The 18806-nt window shown below is 50.6% G+C and overlaps 1 protein-coding gene across 1 annotated transcript in view; it reads left to right on the forward strand.

Moving 5' to 3' along the window:
* Positions 1 to 18806, forward strand: part of CARS2 (cysteinyl-tRNA synthetase 2, mitochondrial) — a 30053-nt gene that overhangs the window by 9650 nt on the left and 1597 nt on the right. Inside the window, exons 6-12 of the mRNA XM_026036658.1 lie at positions 699 to 832; positions 5436 to 5503; positions 8347 to 8413; positions 11339 to 11477; positions 12594 to 12717; positions 14545 to 14643; positions 17439 to 17678. Of these exons, the coding sequence (XP_025892443.1) occupies positions 699 to 832; positions 5436 to 5503; positions 8347 to 8413; positions 11339 to 11477; positions 12594 to 12717; positions 14545 to 14643; positions 17439 to 17678 (871 nt within the window). The remainder of the gene's footprint in view (positions 1 to 698; positions 833 to 5435; positions 5504 to 8346; positions 8414 to 11338; positions 11478 to 12593; positions 12718 to 14544; positions 14644 to 17438; positions 17679 to 18806) is intronic.

An 18806-nucleotide genomic window follows, 5' to 3' on the forward strand; every position in this document is an offset into this window, starting at 1 on the left:
AGATTTTCTTGTCCTTTCCTACCCCCACACATGTATAGCTCAGGGGCTCCTGAATTTGACGTTTATATTATCAACAGATCACTCGTGGAAATTCAGCTGCATGTGGCAATCTGGTTTCTCCTTCCATTTGTGGATTTATGCTCTTAGAACTTCAGTAGCCTTGATTCTTCAGTCTCATTAGCATGAGCTACGAATGAGACACTTTCTTTTGCTATTATAACAGTGTAGGACTAAGCATTTTCTCCTCTATGTAGAGCATTGCCTGAATTCTTTCAGAAATAGTACAAGAGGAAGAGTAATGATATCAAGTTTAAAGAAATGTGTGTCACTTYGAAGCTGCTTGGTCTGCAGATGAAGGCCACTGTCTGATACTGATTCAGTGACCCAAGAAAGGAAATGTCCTGCTTGCAGTCTTTGAATTTAAGTTAGAAAAATAATTGTTCCTAGTTTAAAAAAAAAAATTAATTGTAGGCAGATATGGACTTGTAGGGAGGCTTTGCTGCCATTTTCTTGTCTGAGAGCTGTTTAAAGTCTTGTTTTGATACTGCAGTAATTACATATTTGTATTTATGATGTTCTGTTTTATTCTTTTGTACATTTCTCTTGCCAAGAAAAAAGAAAGTCTGTAGTGTTCTGCTATTATATATAAATATTATGTTTATATATATTATAAATATTATATATAAATATTGTTACAGTGCAGTGTTTGGAGAGCATCTGGACATCCATACTGGTGGAATAGATCTTGCATTTCCTCACCATGAAAATGAAATTGCACAGTGTGAGGCATATCACCAATGTGAGCAATGGGGGAATTATTTTTTGCATTCTGGTAAGTAAAAAATACTAGTCACCTGAGAGCTGTGTGCAAATTCAAGGGGCTTTTTTTTTTTTTTTTCCTAAGGCATTGTGTTTGTATTGTTGGAAATCTGGAGGAAAACGGGGAATGTTTGCAAATGGAATCTCTATTACAATGACCAAGTTCCTGTTGTCACTAAGTAGATAGTAGGTGAAGAAACATAAATGAAATGAATCCTGAAAAAAGTAGAACGGTTGTCTTGTAAATTAGTAAAATAGTTACAGTGAAAGACTCCTAAATTTCATCTGGGAGAATCTCTAGGTAATAATGCTATGTGCATCCCTGTGTATAATTTTTAATCCTAACTAAAAATACAGAAATAAGGGTTCTTCACATAGAAGAACATTTGCATTTCCTCAATTATTTTTGTGGGATGGTTTCAAATTTTATTTCATCTGTAATAGTCTTGCAGRAAGAGGGTAAAAATAATTGATCTTTTCTGTGAGTGCTTTTATCCTCCTTCTAAAAGAAGAAACTGTTACTTTCTTAGAAATAGAACCCTCAGACTCTGAAGGCAGGAGGGTGAAAGGGACAAGTAAGACAGGTAGTTGATCGTAATATTTTAAAAACATCAAAGCTAGAATAAACTATTCTTGTACTCATCATCTCTTGGTACCGGTTGCTGGTGCATTTAAACAAAAGTTTTGGGTAGATTGCTAAGTAAAATGGCCTGTGTTTGTAAATGCAGTGAAAGGCTTTTAATAATGAGAATAAAAGCCATATATGTTTTTGGAAACAAAGACCTAGGAGAATGCTATGGTGTGTGAGCTTATGAACCGCCAAAGTTGTGGTCTTCCAGAATAACATCTGAGCTGAGGTTCTCTTATCCTTGCTAATGCTGTGACCAGCTGCTTTGCTAGCCAAGCATTGATGGTGCTACTATAATTACCATTGATAGGAAGTTTGAAATTTTGTCTTATTGCAAGCCTCGCTGTTTTGGATGATCTCCAGGGAAATGAAGCTGATTAAATTCTAATTCAATTCTGCAGTCTCTCTTCCTGCTGAATGCCTTGTGCAAGATGCCTTGAACTACTTGTCTGAGTAACAGCTGTAGAACTGAGCCTGTTGTCCACTCTGGGAATTGTTCAGGCTTTCCTTTTAAAATATTTTAAATTTGCAGTGTGTGGACGGAATACTGAACTCTAGCTCCAGTTCTCTGTGTAGAGCCTGTCAGAAATCAACAGAGGCTGATGCATCCTCCAGGGTGTCCTAGCAGTCCTCAAGTGCTGGGAAATTCTGTGCCCTCCTCACTGAGGTTCATGGGTTTTTAGTGAAGGGCTCTAGCTGGCAATATCCAGTACATTTCATATATATATATTTTTTTAATGTTTGTCATCAAAACTAGAGGGAAATTGTTATTTGAAAATAAATAAATAGAATTTGTGTATTTTTCTCAAAACAGAAGGAACTTGATCTCAAGGGTAACTAACATAGAGTTTTCTGGAAGCTGATGGATTACATTCATTAAGTCAAGAAGTTTTGCTGGAGGACAATAATGTGAATTATTCAGGGCAAGTGATTTGGCTTGAGAAACAATTTATTCTGGTAACAGACTTAGGAATTTTAGCGCACACAGAATTGGAGGCATGATCCCCATTACAGGAAGAAAATCCTTGCACTGGGGATAAATCTTTTTATAAGGAATTATTTTTAGACTACTTGTACTCTGGGAAGAGTGCCAAGCCAAAGTTATGAAAATCCTTATATTTTGTGGTTCCTCAATGAAACCAATCTAAGCGATGAAACTCTTCAAGAGAAATGCTTCAAATTCAGATGTTACTGATAATCTTAGGAGGAAAACATGTGATCATCTTATTTTTAATTTGACTGCCTAAAGTTAATCAATACTGAAGCAAGTTTACAAGAGCAAAAAAAAAATCTAACGCAAGCTGTTCCCCTTTTCCAAAGAAGTTTGTGTGGATTTCACACACTGCCAGTGTCCAACATTTCTGACAGCCTGAGTGATAGGGCCGTATTCTCAATCACACAGTAGTGAAAATGGCCTCATCTGTTAGGGCAAACATGATGAAAAAGAGGGTTTGTTTTGATGGTTGACTTCTGCTCTAGCTGGTTCTGGATCCACAGATCTCGGGTTCCGTCGTACCCTTGATGCAGCGCGTTGTGTAAACCAGAACTGACGGGTGGTTGGGGATGGGACTGAAGGTGTCTTTCTCGTGTAGAGTTCTTGCTGATTCAAGCCACTCTCAGAAAGAGCACGAGGCTACTTTGGGCATCTGTCCACCATGTCTGAGTACGCTGCTGTCGCATCCAGAAGAGGAGGATGGGGAGTTTCATCTGCTTGTGAAAGCTAGAGATTTCCCCACAAAGCTGTGAGGGAATGCACAGGATCCGGGCAGCTGGTTGGGCTCTTGATCAAGAACTAAAACCTTTCGTTGGACCTAAACTAAAACCTGTTGATCAAGAACCCTCCTGTCTCTGGAAACAAAAGCATGTTCGYGTGTTAGGGGCTGGCCCTTTTCTCGCTCGCTGGAGCATCCCGTAGGCATCGGATACTCCTGGGCTGTGAAGCCCGAGTAAAGGCAGAGTGCTGATGGGATGGTTAGCAGGGWAATCAGCCATGTTGGTTTGTTGAAGTGATGGATTCTGCGAGTAACTGAACACCTGAAAACCRTGTGTTAGTTGTGGCTTCTCGGTAACGTGTAGGGTTACTGTTCTAATAGAAGCAGCCGTTTAAGGCTTTAGGCTGTGTTTCTGAAGAGGCACCGAGTGTCGCGTGGGCCACATGTTCCCGTTTTCCCTCGGGGTTGCCGGGTGTTTCCCCTCAGCGGTGGCGCTGGGGCTGGTGCTGGGGTCTCCTCCCTACTGTGGCCCTGAGGGCYCCTTCTGGCCCCGTGCTGAGCTCTGCCGCCTCTCCCAGGCCTCACAGAGGAGGCCTTTTCCTTTTCCTTTCCTTCCCTTTCCAGCCCTGCGAACTCCAGTGCAGCTACTGGAAGCCCTAGCAACATTCAGAGATTACACAGAGTAAACTAATGCAAATTAGGCATCCTAGTCACATTCTCCCCTCTCCCTTCCTTGTCTCGGCCTCCCAAGGCCTGCCCAGATGGTTGGCCTAACTACACGGTTAGGTCAGGCACAGCAGATCGAGATTCAGGGAAGAGGCTTCCCTGAATATCACCCGTCCTCGCTAGCTCTTTAAACAGCAGCACAGGGTGAGGAGACCAAAAATGAATTCCCTTCTTCAAGCACCGCTTGTTGATTCTTGAGCATCTTGTAGCTCCAGTCAGGCCTGCTAGGAGCAGAGGCTTTGGTCGTCGGATGACCTGAAGTTCAACCCAAGTCTTCCTGTGATTCTGTGATTTCTCTGTTTACCTGGTAAACCCACCAGGATGGCAGGAAAGGAGCCGGTCCAGGTGCAGGACCCGCTCAGAGCAATACCTGTGTGAAGGGGCTGTGTTGCGAGCAGAGACACAACTCTTTGTGGTGGGAAAGGGCAGCACAACAGCTATTAAAATGCTCTAGAGGGAGACTGGACCATGATGCTGTGATAAAAAGCCATGTGCTTTCAGCATGACACAGTTTAGACAGCTTAAGCTGCAAGTGGACGTGGTGTAGGAGGTCTGTAGAGCTCCCTTTTGCTGCTTGGATGCTCCTCATAGCTGTTATTTGCTCTGCTTGCCATGGAGGGACTCCTGGGTAGCATATATGGGTTTATTTCCCAAGGTGTAGTCCTCTGCTGTTCTCAGTTTTCCTTGCTAATTTTACTGTGTGACTATAAGCTGCCGACGGAGCTTTTCAACATGAATGACATGCCAAAGTCAATGAAGAAATTGTGAAAATGAATCAAGAAATTCAGCGTTCTTTTTCAGAAAGTTCCTTCTGACAAGCTAGTTGCAAAATCTAACAGTTGTCTTCCAGAAAATTTGACCTGTTTTACAGTAACTTTTCAAATAGATCTTCAGAAAACCTCAGCTCTTCCTTATCCTCTCTAATCCCTTCTGGCAATCTGCTAGCTCTGAATTTTTGGTTGATCAAGTTTCAGAATAGGGAATGCACAAAAATATCAAGGTTGTGTTCAACACATGGTGTTTTGAAGCAACAAAAAATAAACCTTAGAAATAAAAAATTATAGGGTAGCACCTGCCAATGAGTAATTCAACTTAAAAAAAATAGTGGCAAGAATATTGTTCTGTGAGATCACTGAAAGATCTTTAAAGACATTAAAATATTTCTGGAGAGTCAAACGAGACAGGTAAGGTAGGTAAGGTAATTCCACTTTTCTGTGGAAAAGTGCTTGCTTGTTTGTAATTTATTTTTTCACCACTTATGTTCAGGGATACTATTTTTTTCCTGAATTAGTGTATTTTTTTAATAAAATTTTCTTATGTTTTAAAATGCCCCCAGCCAATGTTGAGGGCAGAGAAGTGTGTGGAATTGTAGGCAAAAGTGTGGAAAAATGTGTGTTTCATGGATATGGTTGGCACACATCTGTCTCAGGGTGTGCTACTTTCAGTGACTGCAGTGTCTCAATGCAGAGCTTTTTTCCTCATTCACTCCCAGTTCAGAAGTACATTAATTTATCCTGATATATCTGTTTTTTTTTTTTTTTTAATTCTAGGTCATTTACATGTTAAGGGAAGTCAAGAAAAAATGTCCAAGTCGCTAAAAAACTACATAACAATTAAGGTAACTTACTGTTGTGAATTGAACAACTGTTTTTAAGAGGTGAATTTTAATCATAGCCCTCTTTTGAGAAAACAGTTGAGTGTGTGTGCTTACACTGTGGTGACAGAACTAGTGACTAAGAGGATTAAGAGTGTTTTTCTGGCACAGGCRTACGTGTTATCCTGCATTTCAGCGTAGGAAACTTGCTTTGACTCAGCAGTTGTTTTAACCTCGAAGGTGAGGAGCAAAGGATGTAATGTGATTCTGTTCATAAAAACTAAGGGTTTTCATGAGCTGCCTCTGGCACTTGGCTCTGACCGAGGGGAGAGCATTTGCAGAAGCAGCATTTGGGCCCAGCACTAGRCTTTAGCATTACAGAAACGGCTCCCTCCTGCTTGCTCTTGCTGTTTGTATGTGCTTTGGTGACTTATAAAAGTGTGGGTGTTTCTCCTCATCCTGTATGAGTCTTAATGTTTTGTCTGGAACTTACCAGGTATCCCACGGCTGTACCATGGCACATACGGTCCCTCATATTCCCCWTTATTCTTCACTGCCACCTTCTTGCTGCTGCACACAGAGCCTTGTCCTTCAACATCAGCRGGTGGCACGAGCACGTCCTGCTCTACTGCATCAGAGAGGAAGCTTTTTCCAGAGGCAGGTCTCTCCGTGCACTGAAACAGGGACTTCTGATATTTCCTTTTTTTTCCCTCTGAAGGAAGGTTCATGAAGAGGTTGAAATGAAGGCTTTGAAGTAGCGCAGAGCAGGGTTTAACTGTCCTCAGGTGCCTGATCCAGCCGTACTAACACTGATGACTGACACCTATTGTTAGAAGAGGGTAATTTTCTTGCCCTAGACCAGGCTGAAGAGGCTGTTGGAGCACATGTGTTCCCCCTTGCTCTCTTGGGACACCAATTAAAAATCCCTTTCAAAGCAGGATTCAAGTTGAGCTGCTTTACTCTTGGTTCTCCTGGTGCTGCCTGTGCACAGATAAGCCTGGTGTCCCCAAGGAAGATCGTCTGTTACTCACATTTTGGAAGAAATTTCCCGAGTGTAAGCAGATCTTGTAGACAGGGCGAAAAATGACTATTAATGCAACACATGCAAAAGTAATAATGATAAAAAAGTATGGAGACGTTCACTGACTTTTCTAGTGGGATTTGGTTGCATTGAGAAAAAAAMCTGTGTGTGAGGGGAACAAAAATTTCTTGCTAGCAAGTAGTGATGGGCTCAACAACAACAGGAAACCAGGGATCTGCCTTGTGTTGCAGCTCTGTCCTTTTAATTTCTGTGGTTAGATGAAGTTAACAAAGATTAATCCTCTCCTGTGAGTAATTTTGAGTCCACTGAACCAGATTTCTCCCCGTGTGGTCTCTCTGTGTCTTCAAGCCCCATGAGGAACTTTTTATGTGTGCTCTGGAAGTGTGAGGGTGCCTGGGCCCTCCCTCCGTCCCCGCGGGCACTGGCGCCTTCCAGGTGGCCCCCGAGCCCTGGATTGGCCTCCCTGCAGCCKCGCTCCATGTTCCCAGCCCGGCTGGGCTGCTGTTTGGCTTCCCCCTTCTTCCCCTCTCTGATTTTTTAACATAGCTACAAAGTCTGACCCCCTGAATCAAGTGTGGAGGCATCAGGCACTGCCACACAGCCAGCTTTGGGAGAGTTAGGAGACTTTCCTCCTCTGGGCTCCTTTATTCCCAAACTAAAAAAGTGATTTTTCTGATTTCTGTTATCTCTTCCCAAATTCAGAGTTTGCCTCGGTAGAATTTATTTCCTTGCTTTATTCATGTTGTTCACCCTCTGTATAGCAACATAAAACCTCCAGGCACATTGAGCATATTCACTTGTACAGAGTTTATAGAAAAATCTATTTAGTTTTCTCAGTCTGTTTCTTGATTTTAGCTTACCTTGATTGCCTCAATAACTTTAATTTTTGTTGGAGACACTGCACRTTGCTGACATTGTGCAACTTGCAGTGTTCAGGCCATTTAAGTTTGTAGCCGAAGCTAAATTTTGGGATGTGCATCCATAAATTCACCAAGTTTTTGGTATTTGCTTATTTGTACTGACTTCTTGTGCCTTTCTGTTTCAGTGGCAGTTTTTTWAAATCAGCAAATTAGCGATAGCAAGTTTGTAGCACTTAATACCACCAAGTTGCTAATTAAAAGGAAGAGAGAAATGAAGTGGTCACAGTTAATTTGCACCTTGTCCAACTTCCTGGCTGCAAGTGGAGTTGTTAAGTGACTGAATGTTATAAAAGTGCCCATAAGCTTTTTAAAAAAGTGCCCATAAGCTTTTTAAGAAGTTCTTTTGAGTAAATGAAATTCTTTATAGCAATAGCAAAGTAAAGCTAGCTAAGTATTAAGCCCAAATCACTCATAACTTACACAGGTAAATTAAAGGAATATAAAAAAGACCTGATGTCCTGTTCCTATAGGAAAAATGACAGGCTTAGCTATTTCAGGGAGTTTAATCTTTTTTTTTTTCCTCTAAAATTTGAAAAACTTAGGAGTTCTTCCCTGCCAAATTGTACCCCCATCTTAGTCCAGTAATTTAGTTTTGCTTTTTCCAATAGTCTTAGCTATTTTACATTGATCATAATTGCAGAGTATTTTTCTGCATCATGCATTTGTGGGTGGCATGGTTTGTATCTCAGATCTATGTACATGTGTATATTTATATATTACTTTCCTATGAAATTAGATTCTGTTCAATTCAGACTTGAAAGTTTTAATCTAAAACTGCAAATGTGGGTTATTTGTAATGTTCATTAGTCTGAAATAGTCYGTGAAACTAAAAAAGAGGGCAGAAAACTCAATAAAAAGTTAATTTAACAGAATGACGAAGCTGTCTTTTTGTCATTGGACTTTAGGATTTCCTGCAGAAGTTTTCAGCCGATCAGTTCAGGATGTTTTGTTTGCGCAGCAGATACAGCTCAGGTAAGAGCGGAGTGGTTTCTCAAGGTATGTGCCCTTCTAAGCACACTTGCCAGCTCCAGGGGGGCCTGTGGGGCCGGGAAGTGGATTTCTTCCTTGCGGAGCCTTCAAGATCCCGTTTGTAAGTGCAGAGGTTCCCGGTGCTCCGCAGGGTGGCTCTTGGGCTGTTGCTTACAGAAACGTCCTTACCAAGGAGAGCGCTTAGGCATGTGTCTGATTTCCTTCCTGAATTTCAGTTAATTGCAGCTCTCAATTAATTGCACTCTCAATTAATGAATTGCCTCCACCTCTGATTTGCATCTGTTGCAGTTGCCTGTGTTGCAGTCACGATCAKCTGCGGCTGGAGGAGGTACCTAGGTAGAGCCCTACCTTTTATTCCTGTAGGGCACGGCAAGGGCTTCCTGATATTATTTATCCATTTATTTCCCTGCTGGTTTGTGGTTTGCCCTGTGCAGTTGCTCAGCATTCAGGGAGTTCCGGGGTGCAGGTGGATCCCTGATGAACCATGGCCATGTTAGGGTGGTGAGAACTACAAGGGGACGGAGGTGAGGGAGAATTTGGTTAGCGTCTCTGTCCACACCAGGGTGCTTCCAACAGGCAAATGCTGCTTCTGACCATAAGACTTTTTTGGCCCAGGTTGCACTTTTGCTGGTTTATTGGTACCTGACAAAAGAAGATGGCAGTTCCATAACTCTTTGTGTGTCACCTGGTTTGCTGGCACCCTTAGTCTTGCAGTGAGATTTAAACCAAGTGTGGTGATCGCGGTGGGTCCCCACTCTAACAAGGCACACGAGGGCTTTGGGAATGCTGAGCCGTCAGAGAACCGGCTGCGCTCGGTCCCCTCTCCGGGCCAGAGCTGAGCAGCGTGTGCCCTTGCTCGCTGCTAAGGAGCTTCGGAGTGAAGCCTGCCGCCCCCTTGCCTCTCCTTGCTGCCCAAGCGTTTGCGTTGGAGGCGAATCCCGAGCCCCCCTGTGCGCCCCTAACTGCGGCTGGCTTGGGCTGCGGGCAGGGCAGCTCTTGGCGCGGTGTGCTGGCTCAGAGGGCGGCACGAGGCCTTGCTGAGGAGCCTCTGCAGACCATGGGGCTCGGGCTCCCCCCGACGGGCTGGGCCGGGGGGCGAAGCCCTGCGCCCGTGAGCGCCTGTGGGGCTCCCCGGCACCTGCTTGGGGGTCGCTGCTCTCCTGCCCCATCAAAGGTGGCTCTGCCTTTGCTGTTACACGGAGGGGCTGCAAACCTGCTGTGGGCGGCAGGTTTCCGTCCCAAAAACGCTCTGCTCGTCCCTGGAGATGGGCTCAGCGAGTCGGGGATCCTCRGGTGAGCCACGGCCTTGTGCTTGTTCTGGTCTTTAGTTGCTGGCAGGTGCTAATAAACCTTCTGTTGTTTTATTTGATGATCTGGTGTTTCTGTGTTTGGTAGTGAAGGATTGCTGGGTACAGTGAGAATTTCTGGACGTGTTTGTGCTGGGCTGTGCATTTCCAGTGACTATRAACGGTAGCTCAGAGCATGCCATAAACCAGTGAAGAAGAATAGCTCTAACCACAGCGGCCTTCGTAGGGGAAACCTGCATCCGGGYGCTCCTCCTGGAGAATCCGTCCTCCCTCCCCTCCTTGGCGTGATCGGTTCTGACATCTTAGTAGATAATTGAAAGATAAATAAAGCTATAATTTAGAGTGGGTATAAATTTCTTTCWATGTCTTACACATTTGAAAAAAAAGGGTACGTGAGTCTTGTAAAAAGCGCAGGGGCAGAAGCTGCGGCGCCGCTGCTAGCGGCGCGGCCCGCGTGCAGCGCCGGGCGGCCGGCGGGACCAGCGCCGTCTCGGCGTGGTGGCCTCGTGCCACCCGGCGAGCCGCGTTCCCGAGGGCAAAGCGAGGCCCGGCCAGGGCGGCCGCCTGCAGAAGCGGCCCAGGGCTAACGCAGGACGAGGGGCTCTGCTCACGTCGCAGGCAGCAGCACCCCAAGTTTTGGCAGCCCCCTCAGCTTGGAGGGACCGCCGGGCAGAGTCCCTTGGAAGGCGGCAGCAGCGCCCGCAGCGAGGGCACGGGTGGCACTGGTGCTGGCAGGGGGTCCCTGTGGCTGTGGGGGAGCAGGAACCCCTGTTAGGGTCAGCGGGTGTCCCTGCTGGGGCCCGGGCAGCCGTTTGCTGGTGGSTTTTCCCTTTCTTACCACTTGTACAGAGAGCCGAGGTCAGTGGGGCTGGTCTGAGCGGTGCCACGGGCCCCGTTCCTGCTCACCAATTTCTCCCAGCTTCTCTTTGGAAGCGGCCTTAGAGGCTGCTGCSGCAGCTCGGGCCTGGGCCTGGGGCCGGGCCCTGCCGCCCCGCGGGGTCTGGGCCCCTGAGCTGAGGGGCGTCCGCGGCAGCTTGGATGCGSGTAGGGCTGTCCCGCGGGAAGAGGTGGCTGGGTCCTTATGGGATCACTGGCAAGGGCGAGAGGCTTTGAGGGGTTCCAAAGATGYGTCACGTCCTCCTAAGTTAGAACAGGAATGAAAGTAAGGGGTAGGCAAAAAGAGCATCCCCTGTGCTCCTCTCTGAGGAGCTCATCGGTGATGAGCAATATGTCTTWTATCCCAAGGTACTTCGGGATAATGGCTAGGCAGAAAGATGCAATGCTGAAAGAAGAAAAACCAACAAAACTTGAAATCGCTTTCCCGTTGCTTCAGTAAGCTGCCAAGCACTCCTGGAATTCATCCGATTCCTTTTCAGTAGGTCATACTTTTCCAGGCACACTAGATAAATGTAACGAATATMGAAGACAGTCCTTAAATATGACAAAGTGGAATACACAAGTAACTTTTCTTGGAGCTTGCTGTGACCAATAGCAAAGCACTCATCCCGGGGTGCCTATTTCTTAGCACACTGCTCCTGAGTACGACGGGCAGCCTCGCGTGTGTCCCGATYCCCAGTGCAGCCTGTGTTTCTTTCCCTAGCTGTGGAATTCAGCGACGAGACCATGGATGACGCRAAGCACCTTCTGCGGGCGGTTTCCTCCTTCATGGAAGATGCCAGCGCCTACGTGAAGGGCCAGCTGGTGTGTGGCCCTGTGAGGGAAGACCTGCTCTGGGAAAGGTGCGTGCCCTTCCTCCCTCTGAAAGAGCATGGCTTTGGGAGCAGGAATGTGCAAATCGGCGACCGGYGCAGAGGGCTGGACCTGGCAGTGACCTGGTTGCTGCTAAGAGGGAACAGGGAAGAGCTCAACTGGGCTCCCTGGCACCCGGCACGGCAGCTGCCCCTTCTCCGTGGAGCTGCTTCTCCTGGGTCGCGCTTTGCTCTCGGTACCTGCCGGTTGCCTGTGTGGCCGCCTTGGCCGGCGCCTCCTGTGCSACTGGTGCCGGGGGAAAAGCTGTCACTGGGGCTGTGAAGTGCCCCGCCGTGTCAGTACAAGTGTGTGTGGGTAATGGAAGAGCGAAGGGGGCCCCTGGGAAGCAGCGCTCAGCACGTGTGTGATCAGTGACGGGCGCTCTGGCGTGGGGCAGAGGACAGGGGCTTGCCAAGGAGGCGCGGGAAGGATGAACTGACGGCAATGGGAGCTGTGCGGGCACGAGGAGGAGCTTTTTGGGGTCCTTCTCTCCAACGGGATGTCCTTTCAGGACAGATGTGGGTTGCAGGGGCGTGAGGCCGAGCGCGGCGCTCGGCAGCTCGGGTGGGAGAGGGGCTGGATGCTCCGTGGCCACCTACGAGCAGCTCCGTGGGTGCTGTTGCGCTCCCAAGCAGAGGCCGCCATTCCAGACAGGAACACTCGGAATCAGAACCGGGATCAGAAGAACCAYGGAGCTGCCGGGGCAGTTTCAGCTTCCCCAGTGAGTGTCCCCATGGACATGTCAGGGTCTCGAGCCAGTTCCATGCAGGCCCTGGATGGATCCCGCTGCGTGCGGGAGCTGCTGGCAGCCGGTTGCCCTTAATTCCCACCGCTCCTGTTCCCACTTTCCGAGCTGGTAGCGGCGGTAGCAGGGGTTCCTGGCGAGGCRCTGGAGTCACTGTCGGCTCCCGCTTGTGCCAACGTTTCCGCCGGAGCTTTTGGCTGCACCGCCGGGATGCGCCAGGCTGGGAAGCTGGGGAGGAAGGGGCAGTGTCCGTGGCCTGGCTCCCAGGGGCAGTGTCCGTGTCTGGCTCGTGGCGCTGGCAGGGGGGGTGCCGCATCCCGCCGCGTGCCCCCTCTGACCGTTACCGTCTCCCTGCGGCAAGGCTGGACCGCACGGAGGCGACCGTGAGGGCGGCGCTTGCCGACGACTTCGACACCCCCGGCGCCGTGGCAGCGGTTATGGACCTCATTCACCATGGCAACCGGCAGCTCACGGCCGTTTCCAAGGTAACCCGTTGGGATACAGAGCTCGGGAATCACAGGCGTGCGCTGCCCCGCCGCTCTTGCCGGCACAGGCGGCCGGCAGGACGGAAGCTCCGCGCGCTGCTGACCGCAGCCGCTTGTGCCACGGGAACAGCCCCGTTCCCGAGTGTCCCAGGCCGGGGGCTCCCCTGCTGCCCTGCATGGAGGCAGCTTTCCGAGAGGCCCGAGGCCACGGCAACGTGCTCCTAATGTTAACGCCGGCCTTGCGTTCCCGGCTTAATCCCCCGGCGTAGGACTCGGCTCGGGCCAGGGGGCAGGTGGAGGCCGCTGGTGGGGGCCGGGAGAGCGCCCAGGCAGCCCCAGATCCGAGCAGGAGGCAGCGCCAGGGGCTTCCCGTGCTGCTGGTGCCTTCGGAGCCGCGGGGAAACTGCTTGGCCTTGTTGCTGTGCCCCTCAGGGCCGGTTTCGTGGTGGTCCACCCTTTTTGTACATGGTATATGTGCTAAACAGCATGTACAGTCATCGCTGATTTAAAGGTAGAATTTGCTCACTGGCTTAAAGTTGTTTGGCACTGGCTTGAAATTCTGTCCCAAGCCTACGGAGCAGCTTTCCCTTTCCTTGAAAAAATCATTTACCTGAGTAAATCCCTGACTCGGACCAGTTGCAGTAGGGACTGCAGTGCCAGCCCCGCTCTTTACGTTAAAACATCGTCATTTTGCTGATCATTTTCACCCCATTTTTTTGAGTTCACTCTCCCGTTCCGTTCGCTAAGAGCCGGAGGGAGCATCTGAAGTGCAGTTTACTCGGAGCTGGATCTTTCCTGCCTGTGATGGAGCTTCTTTTGGAGCTTCCCTTTGAACTTCTTACCRAACACAAATGTACTGCTTCTCCTCAAGAGCTGCTTGAGTAAATTCATGGGAATACAACACATTCCTGCTTTTGATCTTCTTACAGTTCTTGTCTTCATTGCATTACCCATTCCTGTTTCTTTTCCTTAACAGTTCAGTTTCTCCCAGGTAGGCCCTTTGCAAGTGCTGCTCTTGGTGGCTTCTCTGAGACACTAACAGCGGTATCAGATAAAACACAGCTCTAGTTTGGTTCTGTGGGTGTCATTGTTGGTCTCCCCAGGCCTCCTATCGCTGCCTCTTCCTAGAGATTTTCTTTTGGAGAGGGAGTAACTACAGAGGCAGCAAGGAAGCCTGTATGCTCTGGAAAGTGCTGCTCGTGGCTGCTGCTGCCAGGGCATGGCCATACACCATAAGCTGTCAGTGCAGCATTTACAGCATTTCAATAAATAACACACTCAAAGTGGCTTTTTTTTTCTCCTCCTCCTTTCGATGCAGATGCCTTTCAAGCTGTGGTTTTTCTTCCTTTATTTTCTTTGCATGTGCTTTGCCACACGGCAGTGTTATTTTGGGGTCTGACTTATTGTGTCCATTAACGCGTCGTGGTTTCACGCATCTCCTTGCTGGTGACAAGCCCTTCCCYTCCTCCATTTCCTTAATTTTATTATTATTTTTTCTCTTCTTGTCCTGTGAGGGGAGTCATTGAAATGTGCTTTTACATCCGTGTAAAAGTTCCCACCTGGGTGGATTTTACTAGTTGAAGTAGGTCTGTGAAACAGGTAACAGTTTTCCCTTGTGAACTAGTCTATGGATAGCTGCTCAGTTCTGCAGTGTTTTAAGTGGGCATTTCCTATATATATATATATATATGTATATGTATATGTATTCTTTTATATATATTCTTTTATATATATATATAAATATATATATATATATAAAAATATATATTATATATATATAAAAATATATATTTTTATATATATATATTCTTTTTTTTTTTTTGGCAGGAAACTGGATCTCCTAGAAGCTCCGTTGTGTATGGCAGCATCGTTTCCTATGTAAAGGACTTTTTTAATGCCCTTGGAATGTCTCTTGGGGAAAAACAGGTAGGAAACATCTCTGTACTATGGGGTGGTACCAGCGCCAGCACTGTGTTTCATAGACCACTTTTAGCTCTGAGACATTTACGAAYTGAGTAGGTCTGTCTGCATCCCTTGCAGCTTCTGCTGCGGTGTCCTGGCAGAGCGTCTGAGCGGGCAGAACGGGCGAGGGCAGGACGGGGGCTCCCTTGCGGCTGCCCCCTGCTCCTGCACGGGCGCGGGCTGCAGGGATGCAGCAGGAAGCGGCTGGTGGGAGAGGCCTCCCAGGCTGCTGCTGCCGCCCCGTGTCTGTTCCCGGGCCGAGGGGAGCACGGGGCAGCGCAGCGAGGGCGCTGCTCCCCTCCGGCATCGGCGTGGGGCCTGTGGGGCCTGTGGGGAGGTGTGAGCTGTGCGCCGGGAAAGGCTGCTTGAAAAGGCAGGATGAAATGAGAGAAACGTCCACAGCAAAGCTCTGAATGGACTGAGGGATAAATACGAAGGGAATATCCCAGTGATACGTGGGAGAGAGGCAGTTTAAGCGAGGGAAGGTGATGGAGACACCAGCAAGCAGTGGGCTCTGTGGTTCCCCTTCCATGGGCTCGTGACTCTGGAATTGGATGGAGGTTGATCTTTAGAAAGCCTGTTCCACAAGAACTCCTTGGTGAAGTGAGGAAGGTAGAAGAGCATTAGAAAATAAAAGTAAGCATTTATTTATCCTTTGGAAATCAGGCACTCTATAAGAATAAATGCATATATTCCCTTTGCCTCTGTTTGTGGATTTTTAAAAAATTTTGAAAACAGCTGCTGGCTAAGGTTCACCTACTTGTTACTCCTTGCCACCCATGCATTTGTCATGTTCAGTTTTCTGTGGCATACTGAACACTTCTATCTGCATGTAAATTGAATGTAGAAGTCGTGTGAGAAGAGTTAGAGACATCAGTGAGTTCAGAGGGTCCGTGGGCTCCCACGGGCTAATAAATAAGATAAATAAAATGTGTCTCTGTCCTTAAGACCAGTTAGAGCGGCTACACGCACAGCCAGGCAGCTTTTCTACTGTCAAAACAAGGTGCCCCCAGCTTGTGGATGGTTTGGGGCTGGGCTCCCCAGTGCTAGAGGGACATGGAGCTTCTAGAGAGGGTCCAGCGGAGAGCAACCGAGGGGATTAAGGGAGTGGAGCATCTGTCCTATGAGGAGAGACTGAGTGAGCTGGGCCTGTTTACCCTGGAGAAGGCTGAGGGGGGATCTGATCAATATGTATAAATACGTGAAGGGGGAATGTAGGGGGGAAGRGGCCAAGCTCTTCTCAGTGGTGGCCAGTGACAGGAGAAGGGGCAATGGGTGCAAGTTGAAACACAGGCAGTTCCATCTCCAGGTGAGGAGGAACTTCTTCCCTGTGAGGGTGGCAGAGCAGTGGAACAGGCTGCCCAGGGAGGCTGTGGAGTCTCCTTCTCTGGAGGTCTTCCAAACCCGCCTGGATGCCGCCCTGTGCCCCGTGCTCTGGGTGTCCCTGCTGGAGCAGCGGGTTGGACTAGATGGTCTCCAGAGGTCTCTTCCAACCTCAACCATTCTGGGATTGTGTGATGTGATCCCTGCACTGTCTGAATGCCTGAACTGCCAGGCCCACCTGGAGGAGTGTTCCTGACCTGAGCTCTGCCACACTCGCAGTGTGACACAGGGGCTTCAGGGAGACAGTATTTGGGCCCTCTCTAATTGCATAGGTGGATGTAGCCCATGGCCCATCCTGTTTTTGGATGGGATCCCTGTCAGTTAATGGGCCTCGTGCTCTGGTGCAGCAAGCTGTGCCTCTGCGGAGGTCTGTGGAGAGAGCAAGGTGCCTCTGCAGGACACCTCATCGCAGCCTCGTGACCACGTAAAGCAACATCCTCCTCCTTCTCCAGGGGTTAGAGGGAGCCCGGGCAGGAGGTAGCTGGGACGAATCCATCCTCAGTTTCTGAAGGAGCCCCCGACAGGACACGAGGCCGGGGAGCGCCCGGCCCTTTGGAGGCCGTCCCAGGCACGGCTGCTGGCGGCACAGGCAGGGGTCTGGGCGCTGCCGAGCGGCGCTCCCGGCGCGACAGGCAGCAGGTGGGAACAGGGAGCAAACGGGAAGGGAGAGGCAATGGGCCCCGCACGGCGGCCGCCCTCTCGGTGGAAGCGGAKGCTGCCGGAGGCTGCCCGGGAGGAGCGGCCCGGGAAGCGCTGGGAGGCGCGAGCGGCTCCTCGGGCTGCACGGAGCTGACGGAGGAGCAGACGGAGCTGTGCGTGTCGGGGAGGCTCTGCACAGCCTTCCAGGCTGCGGGAAGTGGGATCAGCCCGGGATTTGGAGTGCAAGTGCTTAAGTAGCCTTCCTGGCCGGGTTTCCTGAGGCGGGCCCGGGGTTCCCGGCCGGGATCCGGGCCGGCGCGCACTCCAGCTCCGCAGACGCGGCAGCCCGGGGCTGTGCGAGTCCCAGGTCGCGTTTCCCTCCTACCAGGGCTGCCTCCAGTAACTTGCCTCATCCCTCTGAAAACACGCGCTCCTCTCGGCCCCCGGGGGCTCCTGCGGCAGCCGGTTCCATCCGTGTGCTACCCAGCACGTTGTGTTGGTGTGAGGTTGCTCCCGGAGAGGCTCCCGGTGCGGGAACACGCCGTCGAGCACGTGCACACTCGCCCTGTCCTGTAGCTTCTGCTCGGCGCTGGGAGGCCTTGCGGTGCTCTAATCCCACGCGGATAAAGGCATATGCCCAACCCAGGGGGACGGGAAGGCCGCAGCGTGCCCTGCTGAGCCGGGACTGCCTGGAAGCCTCTGGCAGCCGCGGCTAACGGGGCGCGCGTGCCTTGCAGGGCGGCGYGGCGGGCGGCCGGGGCGCCCTGCTCGGCCGCGTGCTGGAGGAGCTGGTGCAGTTCCGGGCGCGCGTGCGCGCCTACGCGCTCGCCCACACCGACACGGACACGGCCCCGGCCCCGGACACGGCGCCCGACCCGCAGCGGCGGCGGCGGCGGCTCAGGGAGGAGAGGCAGCCCCTCCTGGAGGCCTGTGACCATCTGCGCCGAGACCTCGCCGCCTTGGGAGTCCACATAAAGGTACGGGGCAGCTACTGCCTTCTTGGAGTGACTGTGAGAAAAGGGGGGGGTGTTGTTTTGGGGTTTTGTTTTGTGTTTTTCTTTCTTTTGTGCTCGTTTGTTTAAGGCAGGCTTTACGGTGGCCCTTGGCCAGCAGCTCTGCGCGCTCCGCTCCGCTCCCTGGGCGCTGCAGTAACTCGGCCCGTGCCCGGCGCGGCCTCCCTTCTGCCTGGCCTCGACCGCGTGTCCCCGTGCAAACCACAGCTGCCTCTGCAGCTGCTACGGGAGCGTTGYGTAGCCGCTGAAAATCCCGGCGGGCCCAGAAATCCTGAAGCAGCCTGGGTTTAATCCAGCAGGAAAGCGAGCAGCAACGCGTGCCGCTTTGACAGGACGGCAGCGGCACTGGAAAGCAAACGAGGTTGTGAAAACATCGCCTCTTCCTCACAGGCTCCCTCCAAAAAGCGAAGTTCTCCCAAGGAAGCCTCTCTTTTGCTCCATAGATTTGTTCCAAATTGGTTCTGATCCATCGTCACTTCACTTGGTTCCCATGCGGATCCTTCCTGCTCTGCCCCGCTCGCAGCCTGTTGCTGCTCCGGCTCTTTCCTTTCCTCCCTCGTGGCCGCAGTCGGGTCTCCCTCACGAGGGCCCTTCCCTGCTCGTTGCCTCCGCTGCTTTCCGGAGGCTCCAGCCTCTCCTCTGGCGGGCGCTGCTGCTTCCCCGGGCACCTCACCCGGCGGGGCCTAAAGCTCGGCTGCATCCGGGTCGCCCTGCGGCCCGTGCCGAGGGCCGGGGAGGAAGCAGAGCCGCGTGGGGAGCGGCAGCGGCTCCGGCCCCTCTCACGGCTGGGTGCCAGAGCTGTCCTTTCCCGGCGCGTCTGTTGAGAGCCGGCGCGAGGTCTGCTCCGATGCCTCCCCSTTTCACTTGGGGCTGGTGTCCAAGTGGGTGCAGGGCCCGAGCGCCCTGGGGCGAGCAGCGGCCCCAGAGCAAAGCTGGGCTTTGGGAGGCTGCAGCCGCTGCCTCCTGCACGGGCTGGTGCAGAGCGGGGCACTCGGCTCTCAAGAAAACGCCCAAATCCAAACCAAACTGTCCTGGAATAAAATACTAGGGAAGAGGAATCTCTTGATCTGTTAGGCGAAGCAGCTGCCCTCC

Source organism: Nothoprocta perdicaria, unplaced genomic scaffold, assembly GCF_003342845.1.
Source record: "Nothoprocta perdicaria isolate Ctin4 unplaced genomic scaffold, notPer1 scaffold_183, whole genome shotgun sequence".
Taxonomy (NCBI): domain Eukaryota; kingdom Metazoa; phylum Chordata; class Aves; order Tinamiformes; family Tinamidae; genus Nothoprocta; species Nothoprocta perdicaria.